Source organism: Cyprinodon variegatus, unplaced genomic scaffold, assembly GCF_000732505.1.
Source record: "Cyprinodon variegatus isolate N-32 unplaced genomic scaffold, C_variegatus-1.0 Scaffold1816, whole genome shotgun sequence".
NCBI lineage: Eukaryota > Metazoa > Chordata > Actinopteri > Cyprinodontiformes > Cyprinodontidae > Cyprinodon > Cyprinodon variegatus.
This window is the reverse complement of record NW_015152269.1, coordinates 4,207-22,550: the sequence shown is the minus strand read 5'-3', so window position 1 is coordinate 22,550 and position 18,344 is coordinate 4,207. Positions and strand designations below refer to the sequence as shown.

The following is an 18,344-nucleotide window of genomic DNA, read 5'->3' as shown; positions in this document are numbered from 1 at the left end:
CTCTGGGTTACAAAAGGTTTTAATATCATCCATACCAAAAAGTAGGGGAGCCGAAAGGCAATGTATGCTACTATTACAATACCACACCCTGGGATGATCACACCATTTACTTCAAAGTCCATCACTGTATATGCTTTATATGGAATAGATAATCCATTTGCAGCTTTAAGAGTCAGTTTACTTGGGTCTTTATTATAAGATAAGGAGTTTGATAGATTATTGTGGTCAAAAATACTTTGTTGCATCAGATTCTCTTATGATCCTGTATCTGTTAGCCCAATCCGCTTAACCCCATTAACCTTCAACCTTCACGTGCCAACAAATCATGTCCCTTGTTCCACTACCTGCTACTTGGACCTCAGAAGTAGGGTATGTTTATTTAAATTGGCTTTTGACTCAGATGGAGCAAATGGCAGAATCCTGCAATATTTCTCCAGACATTTACCTGTGCTCATACTTCCTGTAGGAGCTCCTGGCTGAATGTGTCAGTCCAGTATTTTTTCTAAAGTGCAGGTTTAGAAGCATTGGTCTCACCCACAATTTGCACGGCAATAAAGGTTGCATTTTGGTTACGGTGGGCATATGTCCTGATCGTGGTCCTCACCTCTAACTTGTGAATCCCAATCAACAGCTGATCTGTAAGATGGTGTTTTGTCAAGTGGCCCATCTGAATCACATTTCAACCTACATATTAATGTATGCAATATGAGTACATAAGACATCAAGTGCTCATTTGCAGTTTGTTTGCAGCTAAAAACTGGGACCTTAAAGTTGCTAAGGGAACTCTGTCAACAAATAAAATTAAAGTGATAAAAAAAAATCTTTGCTGCTGTATAATGTTTTGTCTCCCCCAAAACAAAGACTTCCCACTTAGCTTCATCAGTCAGAACACCAATTTGCTGTGTCGCAATCGAATTCTGTGACATTAACAGACTCTGAATGTCTTCTTTCCGTTCCCCATATTTTAATTTTTCATCATCATCATGAAAAGAAAACAAAAAAACAGTAAATAGAGTGACCCAACTTTTGGAATGAACTGCATCTTATGGTCCACAATAATATCCCGCCAGCAGGGCCAATTGTAATATGTTGTGGGACTAACTCACTCGACAACCAGGGAAATAGGCACAACAAACGGGAAGCAGCCAGTATCCCACTCAAGAACACAGAATAAATATCCCTCGAGGGTCCATGGTAAATTACACACATCATTTAAAATAACAGTAATTTAATGTACAGTAGGTCGGTAGCTATGTAAGACATCTTGATTAGCTAGTGGAAACCAGAATATTGGTCCTGGAAGCGGGTCTCACCATCAAACTGGGAGCAGATGAAGCTGGCTACCAGTGATGGCAAAGGTTCCACATGATCAGTCAGGTGGGCTGAAGGTGGTACAGGCCCAGAGCAGAGGACATGAAGCACCACCACTGGCTCCTAGCAACAGTTAGACATGGGATGGTTGGCTATTATACAGGCTACCAAGTGCCAACAGCACATTCCAAGTGAATTCCAAGGAAAGAGGAACAAAAGGTTCTGTAAGTATGTAATGAAATGAAATGAAATGGTAGATACTCTAATTAAATCTGTACAAATGTAAAACTAAGTACTGCAAAACACTTTTAGATGGCCCTAATCAGTAAATATTTAATAGCACTTTTTTCTTGAAATGACAACTACAAGTCTTTTGGGTTATGTCTGTTAAGCACACATTGGCAGAAAAACATTTAGATTTCTCAAAATTTTTATTGAAAAACTGAAGCGGCGTCAGCGTCTAAGGCAGTGACGTCTGCAGGAGGAAACAAAAGGTTGGTGACCACGTCTTCCTGGAAGTGGTTAATAATGAACGTGTGAGTCACTAACCTGGCTTTATAGTTCAGTTTGAGGCCAGAGGATGAGGATGCTTCCAGCTGATTGAATGACAGGCAGGAGATCAGAACCACGCAGTGTAGGAAGGCTAATCCAGAGGGCGAAGCCAAAGCCGATGTCGGTGACATGATCAGTTGTCAGAGCCAGAGGTCAGAGAGGTCACCACAGCCAGTGTGGTGCTGAAGGGGGAATCAAGGATGAAGTCGGGTCACAGTTCGAAGTATGGGGCACAGACAGGCAGAGCCCTGGCAGTAGTCGGAGGACAGATCGGGCAAACAGATCAGACGGGGACAGGCAGGCTCAGAGGTCAAGAGGCAGAACAGGTTAGGATCAGGTAATCAGAATCCAGGTACGCTAGAATAATTCTCACCAATGGTTCGAAAATAATCTGGCACTGAATGACTGATCTGAAGGCCGGTTAGATGGAGACTTATACAGGTGGATCTGATAAGCAGGTAATGAGTAATGGGCAGAGCTAAGCAAGTGTGAGAAATTAGTAATCAGACCAGACTTCAGTGTCAAGCTCATGACGCCCCCACATCTACGTTGAACCGTTTTCACAGGTTCTTAGTTGGATCTATGTCAGGACTTTGACTGAGCCATTCTTCTACATTTAATGAGCTTTGATATAAACTTTTCAGCCATAACTCTGGCTCTACTTTAAAGGTAGAAGACAAAAGTTAGAAAGAACTAACTTCCACCCCAGTTTTAAGTCCTCTACAGCCTCCAAAAAGTTTTTTTTCAGGATTATCATGTATTTATTCCCATCAACTCTCACAAGTCACTCTGAGAAAAAAAAATACCCACAGAATGTAGCAAACCAACGAACACTAGAAATTACCAAATAACAAACAGGTAATTGCATACCTTCATTCCTTTTAAACCATGTTTATTCTACTTCTGGTTACCTACATATTGTTAGCCCATGCATGACATAAATATAAATAAGCCTGTTAGATAAAATCTAAAAAAAAAAAAAATAGAGTAGTAGAGGTACTTTGGGGGGTCGAGTGAGTTCATCCATCTGCTAGCTTTTCTTCACCACTAAGAAAAGAAAAGATAGAATATGGATTATAAGTGTTTAATGCAAGCCTCACTGTGTTAACAGCCAGCTGCATAAGAAATGAAAAAGCACTCGGACGTCTGGAAGATTGGACTTCCTGGAAGCTACCAGAGCAAATCAGAGTTATTATCTGGTTATTATAAGACATAATTGTACAGAATAAGAATGCTACCATCACTTTAAAATCAGTTAAAACAATGCAGAGGCAGAATCTCATGCTAGAGGTTATTTGCATTAGCAAAAGAAACAATCTTTTTTTTTTCTTTTGGTTAATTTACCTTTTATGACTTTCCATACACTCGTCATCAATCTTTATAAACCAAAGAAGGAGGAGCAGATTCAGGTGCATTATGAGCTATAGGTTTGGTGTATTCTGAGCCCTTAATGTCCACACAAATGTGTGTCTAGACAAACTGAATCAATGCAGGCGAAAAGATGCTGCTCTTGCCCTTATGGGTTGAGCTTCCATTAGTCTTAATGGAACCCGGAACCTGAGATAACAGCTCTAAACCAATTTGGTAGATGCTTTGCTGGGGCAAAACACTGAAGCAGCAGAATGCGTTGAAGTTCACCCCTAAGCCACATGTTTACTGCTGGGCAAAATTCTTAATGCTTGCTTCACTGCATTCTTCGTCTTTACAAATTTCTTATGATCGCTCACAAAGCTCTGAAGAAAGATTTCCTAGTTCTTTAGTATTTTGTAATGCAGGCAAGTAATGCAGGAAAAAAAGTTAAGGACAGATGCTTTACTGCGAGACCCTAATAAAGGAAAATTTTTCTATAATTCTGGATGATAACTTCGTTATACTTAATTTTCTCAGGTTTATAACTGATGCTAACGATGTCAATTTTAATTTAATATGTAGCGAACAATCAGTTGGTGCAGCACGGAGTTCGACCACTGATAAATTAATGGTCTGGATAAAGCAAATTATTTTGATGGTTTTTATTTTTTTTAATACTAACAGATGATAACGAAAAGGGAGCTCAAATGAAACAAAAATTATTCTATTCTTAAAATGTAAGGAGTAGAAAATAGAGACATTTTCACAAAAAAAAATGTAAGGAGTAGAAGTAAAAAAGTTGCATAAAAAATAATTAATCCAGTAAAGTATAGTTAGCCAAAATTTCTACTTAAGTAAGGTTGTACATTTTTAGTTGACACCTCTGTATTTATTGGACGTGATTCTTAAAAGAAATTAAGATTTCATGATTACTAATTTGTTGATATGGCTGAATGTTTTAAATCCTTAGCCTCTCTTTATACGCTGGCATTTTATAAGAGTTCATTATGCCATGTAATTCACAGGTATTTACAAGGAGGACAAAAAAAGATGTCAGCAAAAAAAAAACACTTCCCCTTTTAAGAAATGTTAATATTTTTTCACACCTCAGCCACATTTTTTTAATCTTGTTTTATTATATGTTTGTGATGGTTGGATAGAATATGTTTTCTCCCTAGATCTCTTTGATATATTAACATTGACATGAAATCAACACCAAAAAAAAGGAGTAGAATCCTGTATGAAGAAAACTAATTAGATGAAAGTAGTTACTTAGCTGTGACGTGACTCAGGTTTTGGGGGTCTTTTTTTTATCCACTGGTTATTGAATGGTTTTTTTCTGAGTTTCCTTGTCTCTTTGTTTAGGACTCTTTCTCCATTTATTCTTCCTTTGCTCATATAAAGTCTGGCATTAGCAGATGCTGTAAGAAATCCCACACCATGAAACTCTTACCTGCAAACCTCACTTCTGGGATCCTTTTTGGGGGGTCTTGTTCAGAACCAATATTTCTCCAACTAGGGCATATGTAATGACATCCAGAGTTCAACTTCGGCCTCATCTGACCAGGCAGTAGTCTCCCAATAAGTCGGCTTGCCAAAATCTTCAGCAGCCCGCTGCTGTATTAACAAACAACACACTTCAATGTATTTATTTTTCTTTGTTCTGCAGTGGGGTCTTGTGCAATGAGCATAGCAGATATTAAAGCTACATTTTTTAGATATTTTCTTGCTGATTCCCAGGAAAATCTAGAGCTTTCTGAGTGCTCCTTTGGTCTTATAAGAAATTTAGAGAGATTACTTTTTTGCTGCAAGAAGGGTTCTTAATGCTCTTTTGTTCAGCCAATCATAAATATCTGTGCAACACCATCTGAAGTCCACCAGTTAATGTTAAAACAGAAGATACTGATTTGCACATAGCAGAAGAAAAGCTTTATTAATCCAGACATTGGTAGCTATTTTAATGGCTTTCAATAGCTTCCTGCATCTTTTTCTTCATGTGTCGATTATTTATTCCCAGTGTCCCATCACACTTTATTTCATCATGTGTGCATTTGGTTCTACAGATATCTCAATTCTCATATCTTTTGATCTGACAATAAAAAAAGAGCATAACTGTTTCGATCTTGTGGGATCTCATAATGGTGTTACAGTTTCTTTCTTTCTTTAGTAATTATTTGAAGATAAAACCCTGACACATCCTGCAGAATATCAAGCTGTCAGTTAATTATTATAGCGGTGCTAAATTCAGAGTAATATCTTTGCAATCAATGTAATATCCATCAACTTGGCAAAGAGCTGTATGTCATCTGATTACAATTTATAGCAACTTAGACACAATTCAAATACCGTAGATATAAGAAACAAAACAGTGAAGACTAAAAGAAACAGCAAACAGATAAAGGAAACTTAAACCTTTGGCCATGAACTTTGCAGTAAACATGTGTAGGTATACCTATAGATGTGGGCATTAAAAACATAAAACCTCTGAAAAGCAACGGTATCCTGATATGCTGATGAACTTTCCATCTTTTGGCTTCTTCTTGCAAGTAAATAAGCTAATGTTGATGTCAGATATCTGAACAATCCATCTTAGCAGGCCATGCTTTTGTTTTTTTTGCTTAGACTGTTGTCAACAGTCTTACAAATTGCTTCCAATGGCTATGCTCTTTGCAAGAGAAGGAAACTAGTTGAAAAACACCAACTTAACAGAGTTTGAAAAGATGTAGCATAAATTAAACACAAAATGAGCTCTGAAGATTTTAAGATATCAGCAATCTTTAGAGCTTGTCAAGTCACTGTGATTTAAAAGCACCACCTAGTGGGGAAATATGCAAAATTTTCTAAAAAGTTTAGATAAAAGATTTGATCTTGACTGAAAAACAAGCTGTGGACTGTGACATTAAAAAAAGATGGCCATGTGTTTAAGATAGAATGGGAACCTAGACACCCATCTGACCAACGATGCTTTCAAACCTTTTTTTTTTTTTTTTTTTTAAAAAGAGGGGTTGTTCTACACTGGGTTCTTCTCCCAGCTGCATCCATACAGAAAACCTCAGAAGAATCTGATCAAGAAGCATGTTAATCAAACGCCTGGATTTGGTCAGGAGCAGCTGTGCCCACAGTTCTGCTCCACATCTCTAAAGATGGGTCATGGCTCCCTTCTGCTCCTTGTATCCAGGTTCCTGTTCATTCAGTCATGACCTACATTCCAAGACCAAGAAAGAGTATCAGAGCAGAAACACTGTGGTAAATCAAAAGCTTGAGGACTCTGCTCATACAACCCGACAGACAAGAGAAGCATCAACACATCAATCATCTCTTCACCCTTCACTACTCTACCAGCAACCGTTATTGAGACACCAAAACACTCAACTACTCAGCTAGAGGAAAAGTGACCCCTGAGGAGGATGGAGCAGTCCAACCGTGAACCAAAAAAGCTAATTTAAAGGACCATCAAGAAAGCAAAAGCTGTGTGCAAAAACTTTTATCTAGGCTAATTTACATCCCGAGATCCTGTCCATGAACATTTGATCCTGTAGGGGAGAGGCTCAGCTTCATACAGAGAATGAGGACACAGCTTTCGCTTACTTGTTAGTCTTTAAAAGCATCTCCAGTGCCCCAAAGTCTCACAGCTCCATCTATATATTTACTCTGAGACAAACTGTTTTTATACCTTTCATTTATTTATTCAAAGTACCACTGACCGATAGACATACACGTTTCAACAGATTCATTTTACATTTTTATACATTACATCAAGTATACAGTCAACATCACGATCACCTGCATGAAGTAAGAGGTAAAAATAAATGCATTTAACCCCACTGAGAACACCTCGAATCCTCTGTCCCTTTATCCATACGCTTGGTTTAATACATTTTTCAAAAAGCTGCACTGCTTACGTTCAAGAAGAAGTGAAGAAGTCGCCTTCATCAACGAGACAAGCTGTGAATGGGCTTGAACAAGATGTGAACGTCTTTACAGAACAAAGCAAACATGTTGCTTGTGGGGGTGGTGATGATTTTGATACCAGCAGCAGCTTTTTTTTTTTTTTTATCTAAATAAAAAATGATCCATAATAAGATAAAACCTATGATAGTCCTGGAATGTTGAAGGGGATGTAAACAGAAAAAAAAAATATTAATATAAATGAACACAATCACAACAAACGATTCTGGACTCTATGGTTTGACCATCTTCTAGAAGCTCATTCCTCTAAGGTCCGGAAGGCGTTCTGCATGTCCTCCAGCAGCTGGCTGTATTCTGCCTTAATCTTAGCTTCTCCATCTTTAACAGGGTCCTAAGGAAGACACCACAAACACAAACTAATTATTTAATCCATTTTAATTTAGCATGAAATATAAAAAAGCAACCTGATCCTTGGATGTACCTTGAACTTCATGGAGCTGACCCTGTACAGGATCTCTCCCATGTGCTCTCGGATCATGGCCCAGGTGATCTTGTTGTCGCTCTGAGCTGTGGACTCCACTGCATGTCGGGCCATGTCGTAGAAAGCAATCATGTTTGAGAGGATGCCAACGGTTTTGTAAAAGGGGCAGAACCTGCGTGCGGAGGACAGAGGAATGTGTGAACCTTGCAGTTTATGTAATAATCACATGAAGGAACGTTTCAAACACGTGCCTCCTTAGACAATAACTTGTTTCTGCTGTTTTCATAAAAACCTTATCTTCTGAGATGAGCAGAATAGAGATTATAACTGTTTTTAGACTCGCCCATCTACCTAAGCTTAACACAAATAAGCTATCTTCATATGAACCATAAATATCACGTTAATAATTCTAATCCCAACTCTTCAACTTTCATTAAGAGAGTCTTAGACAAAGCAAGTTTAGAGGTTCAAAGTGTATCACGCTTTCAGGGAAGAGGAGAAATAATCATTCAGCCTTTCCTGAACCCAACAAGACTAAGTGCACATCATAAAAATAATCCTAGTGGACAAGCGAAAGTTAAAGATGTTAAATGTTTTTAAGCCTCGTTATCAAGAATGGAGTCAAGGCCGGTTCATCTGAGGCAAAGAACGCACATTTCAAGACCAAGACCAAATGTCTAGACTATATGAAAAGCAAACACTGATCTGGTTCATAACAGGTCTGCATCTACTGATTATTTTGCAAACTGATTAATCTGTTGATTATTTCTTCAAATAATCGATAAATAAGTGGATAGCAAAAGCAAAATTAAAGAGGACATTTCACAAAATTAAACCAGGTGAAACAAACTTTTCCACTTGAGGAGATCTGGACAGGCATATTGACAGACGAAAAATATTTGTTTTTTTTTAATTCAAAATTTTTACATCTCTTTTTTTTTTTTTAAATGTCTGTATAATTACTGCTGTAGTGGGTTGCTCTATCAGCTAAAGGCATATTTTACAGTTAATGATTGATTGATTACAAATTAGTTGACGATTATTTCAATAATCGATTAATCATTATTAATTCATATGAAATATCTGTTCCACTGTAACAAAAGAATCTGGATAATGGTAAAGTATACAGAAACACCCATTAAGACTTATGTCTATCTTTTCCTTTTGCATAATATTTCAACATTTTAATATTTAACTGGGCGTACTGGTTTGTTTTGTTGCTTCTCTGTTATATGACCGAGTGTATGTAAGAGAACGAAGCTCTGGGCTCCTAAAAAGCACATCTGGAATGGAAGGGTGATGACAGACAGAACCCCATCACTGGGCTGTACATGTCATAGTAATAATAGTGGCTAGCGTTAGCTTATGTAGTTAATAGGTTTATTACTTTACTGTTGCAGAAACCAGAGCTTTACTGACCATATTTTTTGTACTGATCTTTTAATGTTCCTCACAAACAACAGTGTTGTAACGCTAGCTTTTCATGTAGCACCACTCAGTTTCACTTTTCCCTGTCCATCTGCCTCTTAGGGAAAGTTCCTTTAAACAAGACTTTGGTCCTTATTTTGTTGTAGAATAGGTTAGTTTCTTACCTTCGCCAAGGAGGTGAAGTTTTAAGTCAGGTTTGTCTGACTGTTAGCAGGATTACTTGAATTTTTACAGGTTTTAATGAATTTTTTTACCAGTGAAGTGAGGCATGGCATTTAATTTTGGTGATGATCCAAACACTAAGCTGGATACAGGAATTTTTGAAAGAATTCATTAATATTGACAGATGGGGATAATGGCAGAACAAGCAGTTCCCTCTGAAAGCAGAGGGTGGCAGCATTGACTATTGACAGGATCAGCATCGGAAGCAAAAAGTCAGGAAGGATTATACCAGACAAATATACAAACATAAAAGAAAAGAGAGCCAAGAGTGCAAAGTGAATGAAGGCGAGAGCAGAACAGACACCATAGGCTGCAGACACATGCTGTGCTTCAGTCAGGGCAGCCACCAAGAAGCATATTCATTGGTTTGTTTGATTACTTGAAAAGTTTTCATGAATTTTAGGGAAATATTTAAGGTGAACCTAACAACAAGGAACAATCAATTAAAATCTGGTGATGGTCCAGATCATCAGCAAGTGTAAAATTTAAGTCACAACATACACCACAATCTGCTGCTTGGCGGAGGTCTGATCTCTCAGAGTGCTTCTCTGTTTTTTTTTGCTTTTACATGAAATGTTTGTAGACTTTCCAACTTCAAGCACTATCATGGTCTGGGAACGCAGCAGAGAGGTGAGGAACTGAGCCTTGGCTATTGCCAAAAGTAGAGCAACAGCTATATATATATATATAGATATATAGATATATATATCTATATATATATATATAAAAAAAAGCAGGTCCCTTTCTTACCTGTCGTAGGGGGTGTAACCGTTTTGCTGCAGGAAGTCATCCTTAATGAGTTTAGCAACCTCCAGAGTGATTTTATCAGTCTCAGCAAGAGAAGCCTGCAGAAACAGACGATCAGTACTTGTTATATTTAGTGATAGCACCCAGACTGTTGGTCTGAGTTGAAAACACATAAAAGATAAAAAAAAAGTCAGGGTTTCGACATGGGAAGTGAAACGTTAAATTAGGTTTAATCTGAACATTGGTGAAGAAATTTCCCATCTAAGTCCACCTCACCTTGCCTACAAGCTGCACAATTTCCGCCAAATCCTCCTCCTCCTGCAATATCTCCTTAGCTTTTGTACGGAGAGGAACAAACTCTGGAAAGTGTTTGTCATAATATTCATCCAGAGCTCGTGTGTACTTGCTGTAACTGATTAGCCAGTTTACTGAGGGGAAGTGCTTTCTCTGAGCCAGCTTCTTGTCCAAGCCCCAAAAGACCTGGGAGGAAATAAAAAAAAATGTAAAAAAAATGGATCAAAGGATCCATGATCAAAGCTTCGTAACCAGCAGCTCACCTGAACTATTCCTAATGTGGCTGAAGTGACTGGATCTGAAAAGTCTCCACCAGGGGGCGACACACTATCAGCAAACACAGAGTTAAAAGGAAAGGTCAGTCTAATGTCTGAAACAATGCAGATGAAGACTTCCTTAGAATTTCCATAAACAAACAAAAACACATTATGGGGGTAAAGTTGATCATTATCACAAGAAGTAAAAAAAATCTAATACTTAGTTAAAAAATACAACTTTAAAGTAAAATTCTAATTATAGTTTTCATATGATCTGATTTAAGTTTTAATAATCTAACACAAAGCAGAGTTGATGCATGTAAGGGTTAATAGGTGAAAAGGTAAACAGAAGTGTAAACATGAACTGACGCTCCAACGATGCTGACACTGCCCTCCCTCTCTGGATTTCCCAAACACTTCACACGTCCAGCGCGTTCGTAGAAAGAAGCCAGCCGGGCGCCAAGATAAGCAGGATAACCGCTGTCTGCAAGCAGGAGCATTGACAGATGATTATTACGTCTGCTCTGGGATTTCAAAAACTATTTATAGAATAAGTGCAATGCAAAGAGCGCCCTGGTTTAGGTGATTATACAGGATAAAGAAAAAATGCTTTAAAAGCACAAAAAGACAGAGCAGCAAACTCACCAGCAGGCATTTCAGCCAGCCTTCCAGAGATTTCTCTCAGAGCCTCAGCCCATCGAGATGTTGAGTCCGCCATCATGCTCACGTTGTAGCCCATATCTCTGAAGTACTCAGACAGCGTGATCCCTGCAGAATAATATAAATATTGTTAAATCTGAACTGTTTTTGGTCTATCACCTTCTAGACAGTTTATCCTGAGTTAGTTCTTTAGTCATGCTGCTACATATTCCATCAGAGGTGAGTTTTTTTTTTCTTGCTCCCACCAAATGATGTCATTTTTCCCCCACAGCCCTGTTTTGGGGGTTCTCACTGCTTGTTTTCAACACATTGTCTAGGCAGATTTTTTTTCTCACAGCATTCAAGAACTGTTATACGGTCAGCGTTTGGATGGGTGCTGTTAAGTAGGATGAATTTCAGGGTGCAGTAAACTGACAGTAGAAACGATGATATATAATTTTGAGGACTTACTTGTGAAGGGAGTAAAAAAATATGAACATTTGTATGACATGCCTTCAAGTAATTTAAAGCATTTTGCTCTCCTCATCCTTATCAATCTTAAAACAGTTTCCTCTTTTCTTGTGTTGCCTTTTGCAAGTGTAAGGTCAGCTACAGTCGATGGGACTTTCTATAAGTTACTGTCTGCTTCTACCCAATAAATTAAAGTTCTCCGTCTTTTCTCTTTATAGAAGCTAAATCTGGCCACATTTTACAACAACTGTTAAAATTCGTAGGGAAACGGCTGTTCCAAACCCTGCAGCACCGAATTCTCCTGAGTGGTGCCCGACTTTACATGAGTGAATAAAGTGAATGTGATTAGTCATTTATCAAGAGGGCCGGATTGTTGTGGCGGAAGGTCTGCAAGAAAGTTTGATTGTGGCTGGTTAGTCGGAAGCATCTTGCTAACCAGTTAGCAACTTAGTGCTAGTAGGTTTCCAATGGGAAATTACATTGGGACCAAGTAGCACTTAGCACATCACTGTCAAGGAACGCTATGGACAGTGGAAACATGCAAGAGGAGGAGAGTTTTGCGTCGGAGGTCATGGATGAGTTTCCTCCGTCATCCATTTTTTATTTAGAGGAGGAAAGCGGGGACGTTGTTGTGGAAGAGGACGCCAAGGCGGCGGAAACTTTGTTTGTCGTAGGCTTACAGCCGTACATGATTGACAGATGATCGTTGATTTGACATTTAAATATGACTTCCCTACCACTTTAAAACTTCCATGAGAGCAGCCTTAGTTACATAAGAAAAGCTTTAATTTACCCACTAGGCAGAGCATTGTTTGTTTATACATCTTAAATAAATTTCTATGCACTAGTAATGGAGATATAATGTAGAGCAGTGGCTCCCAACCGGGGGTATGTGTACCCCTAGTGGTTCATGAGTGTATTGCAAGGGGTACATGAAAATATTTTATTTTTTAGGTAGTAAAATAAAATAGGGCTGGGATCTGTTTTGATTTTAAAGGACCAAATTGAAAAATTAAGTTTTTCTTTGAGTTCACCTTCAGCTGTGAGCACAAAACATCAAAACCAAGCAGAAGAACAGACTGGGTGTAGAGAACCGCCTGGTATCAGGTGAAACTGAGGTATCAGAGTTCGTGTATCTTGAAGAAAACAATGAAACACTAATTAAGTCAGTCTCAATATAATTTTTTTGTTCCCAATTCATCAAGTTTAAATTTTATTATAGGAGAGAGGAACTCCATTTTTATGAATACAGGTTTTTAATATGATTTTTTGTATTTATTTCAATTCCTGACTAAGTTCCAGGCAACATTTTAGGTTGTTGTTTTATTGGAGATGGAAATAATAAAATGCCAAATAATTAAATTCTCAAATTAAAAGATTAAGTAAAATATTTTTATTTTATAATCAGTTATTGTACGTTCCACTTTTGGAAAATCATCAATACTTTTGACTGATAGGGGTACTCAGTGTTAGACAAAATACCCAAAGAGGTACCCAAGTCCAAAAAGGTTGGAAAACACTGAAGTAGAGCATCTTTGGTGACACAGCCTAAAGCACAATGGTGACACCTTCTGGCCAACCAATGAACACACAGGGAGTCAAGTGTTTTCAGAGCATCCTTACACGATTCTAAACATCTAACCTGCAGATCGATAAGCCTAAATTTAGCAGACGCGAAGTAGGAGAAGCATTTTTTTTTGGAAATGAAAATATCAATAAGCAAGCACTAATTTAATCTATGTTTAAAAGCAAAATGTTGCTTTTAAACATAATATTATGTATGCTTTGCTTAATAGTTGCAGCTTTTCCTGGTGAATTTTGTCAGGTTTGGATCAGCCGACTCCAGGATTCTCAGTCTTCATTAGAGCTGCTTCTACAACATAGAGCGTAGATGAGCTAAATGCACATATTAGCTCTCTCTGCAATAAAGAAAGCTTATGTGCATTTCATTTATGCCAGTTCATTTTGATTGTTAATGTTAGCAGCATTACACTGCTTATTTTAAGATTCACAGTGTAATAACTACAGGTTTAATTTAATAACAACTGTATTTATCTTAATTAGGTCAGAAACAATTAATAGGACCAATGTGATTAATTAATTATGGAAATAACTTAACTAATTGAGTAAATTGACTGATGGTTAATAAGTAAAGAGACTCTAAAGAATGCTATTAGTTGTAAGAGCAGCCCACTCAGTCCAATATTATCCTAAATTTGTAAAATAAATAAATATTCTACATTCAGCATGAAAAACCATTTTGGTCAGTCAGCATTCTCTATCCAGAACATCTGAAGTGGAAAAAGTTTTAGCCTCTCCTGGTTTAAATTCTGCATAAAATCTCTTTAAGGAACCTTTGGTTATCTAATTATTAATTAATTAAAATATAATAATTTACAAATTAATTGGTTAGCAAAATAATCATTATTTCCAGCCCTAATCTTAAGTTTTTTTAAAATTGAAAATAGTATTTTAAAAGTAAACTTTTTTTTAGGACTCTATTGTTGGTGTGCAAGCATCGTCAATAATTTGTAACAATAACACAAATTTTAACTTTAAATTTTGCCTTTTAACAAAAACACTGTGGACTGCCCTAAAGATACCTTCCACCAGCCTGGGCCAGTTCTCTGGGGGAAACTCTGTTGCCCGCATAGTTTGATAATTAGAATAAAAGCAGAATGTTTGCACCTGATTGGAAAACTATGATTTTACTAAATAGATTTTTTCCTATACAAGTACAGGCCATTTACCATTTACCTAAAGTGTGGTAATATATAAATGAATTGAATTGATCCTGCAGTATGTCAACTTTTGACTTTAAGTGATAGGAAAAAAACATATTGTTCTGTTATTCATTAATACATTGAATAAATACTAAGTGATTTAAGTTGAGAAATGCGTAAACTAATTTAAAGAAAGACAAGAAAACCAGTAATATCCTTTTAGTTGTAACAGTAGATCAAAACATCTGGATTTAACCGTTTGTACATGTAGAACCAGTAAAGCTCTTCATCACAGTGGGAATCCAGTACGATGTAGATTGTTGGTACCTGTATAGATGGAAGCCTCTCGAGCCGCCACCGGCATGTTTGACGTGTTTGCAACCAGCGCTGTTCTCTTCATAATGCTCTCAACTTTGCCATCAACTTCCATAGTAAGCTGTTGAATAAAATAAATAACATTACATTCATACTTATAAATTCATATGATTTAGATATGTGATTTCTAATATGTTATTATTATACANCTGCCCTAAAGATACCTTCCACCAGCCTGGGCCAGTTCTCTGGGGGAAACTCTGTTGCCCGCATAGTTTGATAATTAGAATAAAAGCAGAATGTTTACACCTGATTGGAAAACTATGATTTTACTAAATAGATTTTTTCCTATACAAGTACAGGCCATTTACCATTTACCTAAAGTGTGGTAATATATAAATGAATTGAATTGATCCTGCAGTATGTCAACTTTTGACTTTAAGTGATAGGAAAAAAACATATTGTTCTGTTATTCATTAATACATTGAATAAATACTAAGTGATTTAAGTTGAGAAATGCGTAAACTAATTTAAAGAAAGACAAGAAAACCAGTAATATCCTTTTAGTTGTAACAGTAGATCAAAACATCTGGATTTAACCGTTTGTACATGTAGAACCAGTAAAGCTCTTCATCACAGTGGGAATCCAGTACGATGTAGATTGTTGGTACCTGTATAGATGGAAGCCTCTCGAGCCGCCACCGGCATGTTTGACGTGTTTGCAACCAGCGCTGTTCTCTTCATAATGCTCTCAACTTTGCCATCAACTTCCATAGTAAGCTGTTGAATAAAATAAATAACATTACATTCATACTTATAAATTCATATGATTTAGATATGTGATTTCTAATATGTTATTATTATACAGTTTTCTAAGGTCCACATTTGTGTGACCATTTTTTTTTCTACAATCTTTTGGCTGCTGTAAACACCAGAATTTCCCCATGGGACAATAAAGGGATTTTCTATTCTATATATGCACCATTGAGTATACCTAAGAAAAGAAAGTCCTTTAACAAAATTTTACTAAATCCCCATTTTATCCAGTTGCAGTAAGCCCACAAAGCAAACACATTAAGCATTGACATAAGTTTGCATTTATTCTTGGAATTAATAATGCACAATTTTTTAATCATGACGTTTAAAACTAATGGGACATTTTTAAGGCTATATATGATTGGTAAATTTAAATTGGGCTTGATTTGTTGATTGTTGTCACTGAACCGCTGTTAGTGTTTTGGCTGGTAGAGCCCAGCTTATAGGCAGTGAAATTAAAAACACTCAGAGCAGCTTCAGACAAAAGTCTTACTTTAGATTATCTCCAAAGTGCTTTTCTGTGGGGGAGCAGGGTTAGTTAGAACCCCCTGCTCCAAAATCGCCCCTTCTCTCATTCCTACGGCTCCAGTGACACTGTGAATGGGCTCCAAAGCATAAGCAATGCAATGCGAATCAACCCTGTGACGTCACCGTTTGAGGTACTGCAACATGACGGCCCCCTTATTAAACAATTATAAAACAAAGCTTCGTCTTTTTTTTTTTTTCCTTTTACATTTTTCTTTTTCACATTTGTAATAGTTTGTTAGTGTTAGTTTGATTGAAGGGTCTTTGTAAGGGAGATTTTTATAGCTGTTGGGAATTTTATAAGCACTAAACTCAAAATTAAAGTATTCTCAAAGTATTTTTTTAAGTCTTAAAAGCATAAAAATTCAAGGATTCAAGCTCCTATACAAACCCTTCATATTGTCTGAGAATAAAAATGTGAAAAAAATGCCAAATGTAGCTTCTAGAAAGTTAAAGTATTACATTATATTGAGCTAGAAGATTGTAAAAGGTTTCAGTAACAGAGAGGAAACTTTTAGACTCATGTTGTTCAACCAACCTCTGGGAAATCCCGCAGCACTTCAGACATTTCATTGCCACGTTCTCCACAGCCCACATAGATGATGACATCACTGTTTGAGTACTTGGACAGCGACTGAGAGATCACGGTCTTCCCGCATCCAAAGGCTCCAGGAATAGCCGTGGTGCCACCTTGTACACACCTATAAAACAAAACAATCAGATATTTAAAAGGTTGGCTCACATAAACACCTCATAATAAACTTATATATATATTTTAACACATTTTTCTAAAGAAACACGTACGGGAAAAGTGCATCCAGAACCCTCTGACCAGTCAGCAGTGGATGGTTGGCAGGTAATTTCTCTGTTACCGGGCGGATTTGCCGTACTGGCCACACTTGCATCATAGTGAACTTCTCTTTTATTCCCTCAAATTCCAGCTCCAGAACAATATCCTATATCCAAAACAGATCAAACTGAAATATCAGCAGAAGTTTTCCAAAGAGGTGGGCATTCAGATTTATGAGCAGCACTCACAGAAAGGTCGTAGTTTCCAGAAGGAGCCAAATAGGTGACAGTGCCCCTGTTTCGGGGAGGAAGCATTAGTTTATGCTTTATTAAGGAATTTTCAAACACAGTCCCATATATATCTCCGCCCGTTATGTGACTGCCAACCTGCAGGCAGAAAAAAAAAAAGGAAACGGAGTGAGACAGGTTTACAGATGGTTTTTAATTTAAAATTCACAGGGGAAACATTTCTTACTCGAAGGTTCTGGCCAGGAGAAAACTCCCATTTGGCATCCCGGTTTAGTGCGCCAATATTTACTCCTCGTGGGATGTAGATACTCTGAGTGAGATCGTTAATGTCTTTTAGTGGACGCTGGATACCATCAAAGATGGAGCCCATGATTCCCGGGCCTAACTCTACAGAGAGAGGTTTCCCCGTACGGAGGACTGGGTCACCGACAGACACCCCAGCTGGAAACGTCTCAGTTAGGGGAAGTAAACACGAAGCATCATCTGTTGCTTTCATTATTTTATACTTACTGCATTCAAAAACTGACATAACTTAGAAAGTTTTACTATAATGGAAGGCCTTGATGCAGTAGAAAGGATACAGGTCTCCTCATACACCTGGATGGTTGCCATGTCACCTTCTAAACGGATGATTTCTCCCACCAGCTCACTGTGACCGACACGAACCAGCTCATACATGGCAGCTCCAGCCATCGCAGTAGCTGTCACCACTGTCAATTGGAGAAAGAGGATTAAAAACATCCATTCAAACAAAAATGTATGAAAGGAAAATAATTTATTATTTAATTGTTTCAGTTTCTTTTAGAACTGGTCCTTGTATCTGTAGCTAAGCTAATCTGGTTCACTTTATTTATTTAATGGCGATAGCTACAAGTCTAATGTTATGTTCACACCGGACACGGTTGGGCTGCTGCTTCGTTTTTTAAGCTTGTATACATTTAGGTAAGGTGCATATCAAGAGCATCCTAGATGCTCCTAATGTGCATATGCAGCTCCTGTGTTCAATGGCTGAGAGCGGCTTTGCTATATTTGCTGTGATAAGCTGGTAAAAATTAGTTTTAATATAATTTTAACCAAGAAAGTCCACCTCAAAACATGATCTGTGCAGTCAGTTTAGCAAGATTACAATCCTGCCTTCAAATATTATTTTGCTGTGTGCTGTGACATCTGGGGGGTTTTCCATATGTGTTATGTTTTGAAAAGTTGTTTTGATAAAATACTTGAATAACAGGCTCCATGTAATGGATACAGCACTTCGCTCTCAAT

The 18,344-nt window shown here is 37.5% G+C and overlaps 1 protein-coding gene across 1 annotated transcript in view; it reads right to left on the bottom strand.

The window, feature by feature from the left end:
• Positions 1-6,887: 6,887 nt before the first annotated feature.
• The window catches only part of LOC107104603 (V-type proton ATPase catalytic subunit A), a 13,150-nt gene continuing 1,693 nt past the window's right edge, over positions 6,888-18,344 (bottom strand). The window contains exons 3-15 of the mRNA XM_015404635.1: positions 17,660-17,788; positions 17,305-17,519; positions 17,079-17,216; positions 16,845-16,996; positions 16,579-16,741; positions 15,371-15,479; positions 11,197-11,319; positions 10,921-11,035; positions 10,558-10,621; positions 10,277-10,480; positions 10,004-10,098; positions 7,604-7,775; positions 6,888-7,513 (exon numbers count right to left, since the gene is read on the bottom strand). Coding sequence (XP_015260121.1) covers positions 7,421-7,513; positions 7,604-7,775; positions 10,004-10,098; positions 10,277-10,480; positions 10,558-10,621; positions 10,921-11,035; positions 11,197-11,319; positions 15,371-15,479; positions 16,579-16,741; positions 16,845-16,996; positions 17,079-17,216; positions 17,305-17,519; positions 17,660-17,788 — 1,772 coding nt within the window. The 3' untranslated portion in view covers positions 6,888-7,420. The remainder of the gene's footprint in view (positions 7,514-7,603; positions 7,776-10,003; positions 10,099-10,276; positions 10,481-10,557; positions 10,622-10,920; positions 11,036-11,196; positions 11,320-15,370; positions 15,480-16,578; positions 16,742-16,844; positions 16,997-17,078; positions 17,217-17,304; positions 17,520-17,659; positions 17,789-18,344) is intronic.